Below are 6,000 nucleotides of genomic sequence, written 5' to 3'. Positions count from 1 at the left end.
ATTTTATTAAGTGCTCAGTTGGGTAAAATAATAAAAATCATGAATATAATAAAAGCCGATCTGCTAATCATTTAAAGAACTATTTCTAAATTTTAGACTCATTATTTTCTTTAAAACTTGACAAAAAATATCTTATTAAAGACATATAGCAGTTATAGTGTTTTTAGACCAGGTGCTGATAAACTTTTTCTGTAAAGGGGCAGATAGGAACTATTTTAGGCTTTGTGAGCCATGTGGTCTTTGTTTCAGGTACTCACCTCTACCATTAAGCACAAAAGCAGCTATAGACTTTACATAGGCAAATGAGCATGGCTTTGTTCAGTATAACTTAGTATACAAAACCATGCAGGCAGAGTTTGACCTCTGCTCTAAACCACTTACCAGTCGACTTTGTGTAGCTATCCTTCCTAAAATAATTGCCTAAAACAGTGTACCTTCTCAAATTTTTTTAAGTTACACTTAAAAGTTTTCATCACAAAATCAAATCACTGCAACAGTTATGTTGGGCATCATGTGAAAGTTGACATCTTAAAGGAAGTGTTATTTTACTCTTCAAAATGTATCCAGTGTAGCCAGGAGATAAGAGTGAATTGATCCTCAACATTTTATTAATTTTTAATGCATTAAAAAGCCCTCAACAGTTGAAAATGTTGCATTACTCTTTCATCTTGAATTCATATTTTGTTTTTGGTTCCCCCACATAATTTTATCTTAATATTTTTTATAGATTGCATATGCTTTTCTGAAAAAAAAATATGTATAGAAAATTAAACATATATATGTAAATTTAAAATTTTCTATGGCTGTAGACTCAACTGGATTGAGTGACCATTACAAATAATAAATACTTAGCTCAAAAACTGGAGTCTTGATGTCGTGTTGCAGGATAATGCACTGAACTGCAAGGTCAGATTGAGCCACAAAATTGCAGTTCAAACCCACCAGCTGCTCCTTTGACACAGGGTCACTGTGTATCAGAACTGAGTCATTGGCACTTAACAACTCAAAAACTATAGTAATTTTTAATAAAATATTTATCAAACATCAAAAGCAAATGTTTATTGAAAAAACATCTTTAATAAAATGTATGAGTCTTCCCTATCCCATCCACCCCCATTTAGCTCATGTGTTATTTTGTTGTTGTTACATGCAATGTAGTCAGTTCCAATTCATAGCAACTCTCTGTAGGGTTTCTAAGGAGCGCTTGGTGGGTTTGAACCATTGACCTTTCATAGATGAGCATTATTTATTGCTGAGTGACACAGGATTTGTTGTAGGTCCTATCCTATTTCTTTTGTGTCTATAGATGGGAGCATTGAGGAACCTTGTTCACATAAGAAAGTAATTGTAAAGGCAAGAATTTTGTTTTAGCAATGTCACAAAAATCTTTGATTTCCTTCTGAATTAGGTGACAAAATTCACATCACAATCTATTTAAAAAGTTATGGACCTTCATCGAATTATCTATCATTTTAATAATCTATCATTGGACCTTATTTTTAATGATTTACCAATTGACATGATTAGATAGATCCTCCTTTAATTTTATTGAAAATAATGAATTAGAAACCACCTGACCTGCAAAATGATTTGGTGCCTAGATGATTCACATCTTTTACATCCCATCAGTATTTTGAATTGTTCCTTTATTTGGCTCCCAAGAGATTTTTACGCCCTGAAGCAAAGCACCATAGAAGATTCTGGATGGGAGGGAAACATGGCTTTATTCTATCTAGTGGAAGAAGGACACGTGAAAGGGGGAGTAGGAAAGGAAAACTCACAAGAGAGTTCTCAGGCAAATCAATTTTAGGCAAGAGAACATATGAAAGTAGAGACTAGAGATTGATTCTTTTAAAACCATCTGTGCCTGTGTATCCCTTGGGACATCTTGTACCCCCAAGGGTATGCTTGCCCCAGTTTGAAGACTGCTTATCTAGACAAATATACCTAATTTTCATTGAATTAAAATACTTTTAGTACTGACTCCCAAACAGTTTACCAGAGAAAACAGTGAGATAAATGGAAAGGCAGTTGTGAGCTAGATAGTTTATTTAGTTTTATTTTTTTATTTTGTTGTTGTTGGCTGCTATTTTTAAGAAGGGTATACAGTGTTAAGTTACATGTAAGCATTTACTTGAAAAAATTCATCTGAATGCTAGCTTAAGAGGCATCACCCTTTACCCATGAGTACTTGTGGTTTACTTAATTCAAAAGCATGCACATGCCCAGATCTGTTTAGGTAGCTCCTCCGAAGTGAATATTCAAAAAATGATCAGTGAAAGTTTATATCAAAGGAGCAAAAGTCAACCATTTTCACTGTTCTCATGTGGAATGACTTTCTGTAATAACAGTGTGAAAAGCACCACATACACTGTTTTTTTACTGCTAGATTTAGCTGAACTAAATACAGATTCGTGTTTGTGTACCCAGACACATACATGCATACAGATTTTGATAGTGCAGTGGCTGTGTACACCAAACACTGGACTTCAAACCACAAGGCCAGCAGTTCGAGACCACCAACTGCTCCATGGGAGAAAGATGAGACTTTTTGCTCCTACAAAGACTTACAGCCTAGGAAACCCTATACAGGGTCCTTATGAGTTGGAACCAACTCAATGGCACTTAACAACAAAAACATATATTCACACATATATATTTATACACACACACAAGAGGTCTTCAATAAATTTGTGAACAAATGGAATGAAAAGATCATGGAATTTTTTATTGAAGTTTTTGAAGCCCCCTCATAAATATTCTACATATATATTTTAAAAACATAGTTTCACCACAGTGAGATACCAAATCTAAATATCTCTCTGTGATACCCATAGGAGGTTTTCTCATCTGCCAGCACATCAACTTCCTTTTGTACAGAAGGAGGGTAAAAACTGACCACCAAATAGAATTCTGCCCTTTTATTATTGTTATCACTCTTTAGCCCATTGTTGTTAAGTGCCGTCGAGTCAGTTCTGACCCGCAGCAACACTGTGTAGGGTATCCGAGAAGTATCTGGTGAGCTTAAACCACCAACCCTGCAGTCTAGTGCATTAACCCACAGTGCCGCACCAGGACTCCCTTTAGCCCATTGTTGTTGTGGTTGTTAAGTTGTAAGAAGAGCAGCTGGTGAGCTTGAACCACCAACCTTGTGGTTCAAACTGACCTTGATGTCTAGTGCATTGACCCACAGTACCACACCAGAACTCCATTAATCCACCACCCCCAAATTTAGGAAGCCCACATTAACAAAGTTATGTCATAATCTTAGATTAAATGATGTCAGACACTAGCTGAATTGTACAGATTAGTATTTCACATACATGTGTATAAAGGGGCTTCAGAAAGTTGGTGTGAAAAAAAAAAAAAAGTAATGAAAAGAGAATGGAAGTTTCCACAAACTCTTTGAAGCCGCGTTGTCTGTGTGTGCCATGTTGTGTATGCCAGGAAGATTCTATTCCTCTGTATCCCCAGCGTTCCCAGCGCAGCACTGGAGAGTACATATTTTGAATAATTTTTTCCTTCCATATTACTTCCTAACCCTTCTATTAAATTGCCAACAATAGCTTAGTTATTATATTTTTTGTGGTTGTTATGTGCCGTGGTTGGTTCTGACTCATAGCGACCCTGTACAGGGTTTCCAAGGCTGTAAATCTTTACGGGAACAGAAAGCCTCATCTTTCTCCCACGGAACAGCTGGCAGTTTTGAACTGCTGACCCTGAGGTTAGCAGCCAGATTCGTAACCACTACACTACCAAAGTGTATTTATTAACTCATATAGATATTTGTCTATTTCAGTTTTGTTTTTAGTAATGCATTTATAGGTAGTTTTCTTGGTGGTGGTGGTTTTCTTTTGTTTTCAGAAAACTGAAGACTGTGAATATAAAGAGCTTAATAATCAAATACAGAAATTTATTTGTTCTAATTGGCCATACATCAAGTTTCTTTAGCAACAGAAGAACCATGATTTGTATTGGGAAGTCAGTGGTAAAATAACCCTTAGATCACAAAAAAAACAAAGCTTTCTGCTTGACTGGTCTCATAATGCCAACGCAGGCATCTTGGTAGAAATTCCATTTCTGTTAACGGCACATTGATAGTGTCTTTCTAGAGGATTATTACTCTTCCTAGGTGCCTTGGTGTCGCACTGTGTCTGACCTTGTGCCTCCTGACAAACCCCATCGCTGTCCCTCTGCAGCATCCTGAAAACACACTGCCAGGCTGTCTTGTTTTATTGCTTAAATAAGGAGTAAGAAAGTGGCAGTATGCTGTGTTTGACTTTTCCAATTACAAGTATCTTTAATAAGTAGTCATTCTACCCTTTCCCTACATGCAAGTGCAGTTGTAAACAGGGGAAATGGGAGTTCACATCTAGTCAAATTAAAGACCCATTAAAGCCAAAGCAGTACAAGATGCTACAGTATTTCAAATATATGACATTTAAATTCTAATATCTCTTCCTGTGACAAAATGTTAAAGGTAATAGATTGTCACAACATGAATCCATTCTCATGACAATAGATGTAATGAGATTGTCAGAAACACAACCCTAACTGTGATGCAATCTGGAGATTATAATCTAGTTTGGTCCTGCCCAAGAGCTAGAATGCACGGTCTATGAATTGTAGTACTGTTTTTAAATTTTAATATGCTGTTTCTTTCCTCTAGGCAAAATTTTTTTTTTTACTGAGAATTTGGCTAACCACATTCTTCTAACAGTTGAATGTATTTTCCTATTTAGTTTTTCAAATATCATTATATTTGAAGTAAAAGGTCAAATATTTACTAGAACATGCCTCCTATACCCCAAGTATGAGAAAACATCGGACTTCTTTGTCCAGGTGGGTTTAGTAGTTTTGTGTTTTATTATTTTTCTTTCTTATTCTCACAGCCAGCAACACAGGAATGCACAGGAGGCAAATCACTGACCTTTTGGACCAGAGCATTCAAGTCCATTCCCAGTGCTTTGTCATCACTTCCGACAACCGCTACGTTCTCATCTGTGGCTTCTGGGATAAGAGCTTCCGAGTCTATTCTACAGACACAGGTGACTGCTATGTTCTTCACCAAGTATACCTATTGCAAGAAACAGTAAGACTTTTAGAAGGCTTTCTCATCTTCCTCCTGCCAAACGTTGTAGAATTCTGAAATTTGTAAAATAAAATGAAAAGAAGACACTCCTCTCCCATTTTAAATAGTAATCCACTCTACAGCCCACTGTGAAGTAAAACTCTCTCAGTCCGTTGTTCAGAGGCAGTTTTCGGTATATCCCGGTACATAAACGCCACATGCACATGCATAAGTGTAATCTTATAGTGAGGGCACATAAATATAGATATTTTTCCCCCACTTTCATATTATTGAATGGCTTTTTCTCCCCTTACTGGAAAGTCTCATTAAGTGTATCTCTTGGGAGTAGATATCTTGTCTCCACCCAATTCTGCAAAGAATCTTAATGAAAGCTCTCCCATCATGAAGAAAAGTAGCTGACTACTGATTTTGTGTGTGACAGGAACTCTTGTTAAGATATAAAAGTTTAAGTTCATATACCCATTTGCATACACCTCCCTAAGGGACAAACCAGAGTCAACTCAGTATTACTACAGGAGAACCAATCTAGTACACGTTTGTGAACACTTGCTATGTGAAATTGATTAAATCAATATTATCTTTGAAACAATTTTAGAAACTGTTAGATATAGGCATAAACTTATAGTATATGTGTAGTTGAGTCTTTAGGATAATTAAAATTAGATTTTAATATACCAGAACCAATTGATAGATACCGTAGAACTAGATTCCTCTAACCTAGAGAGTACTTTTCATAAAAAAGGCATGCACAGATTTACCTTACCCCAACTTACTGTACAAATGAAAAAAATATAGAAATGTCTCAGCCTTTAAGCTAACAAGAGAAGAGAAATTTTCAGAATAAAATTTTGTCACAAATTCACTGACATTTGAAAGGGCACAGCAGTAGAGATCAGGACTTAACTGAA

At 36.1% G+C, this 6,000-nt stretch overlaps 1 protein-coding gene across 2 annotated transcripts in view; it reads left to right on the top strand.

Annotated features, from left to right (window-relative positions):
• The window catches only part of LRBA (LPS-responsive vesicle trafficking, beach and anchor containing), a 944,588-nt gene that overhangs the window by 901,100 nt on the left and 37,488 nt on the right, over positions 1-6,000 (top strand). For both annotated transcript variants that reach the window (XM_006870875.1, XM_006870876.1), the window contains one exon: positions 4,893-5,048. In XM_006870875.1, the coding sequence (XP_006870937.1) occupies positions 4,893-5,048 (156 nt within the window). The remainder of the gene's footprint in view (positions 1-4,892; positions 5,049-6,000) is intronic.

The sequence above is a fragment of the Chrysochloris asiatica genome, unplaced genomic scaffold (genome assembly GCF_000296735.1).
Source record: "Chrysochloris asiatica unplaced genomic scaffold, ChrAsi1.0 scaffold00155, whole genome shotgun sequence".
NCBI lineage: Eukaryota > Metazoa > Chordata > Mammalia > Afrosoricida > Chrysochloridae > Chrysochloris > Chrysochloris asiatica.
This window is presented reverse-complemented; position numbering and strand designations above follow the sequence as displayed.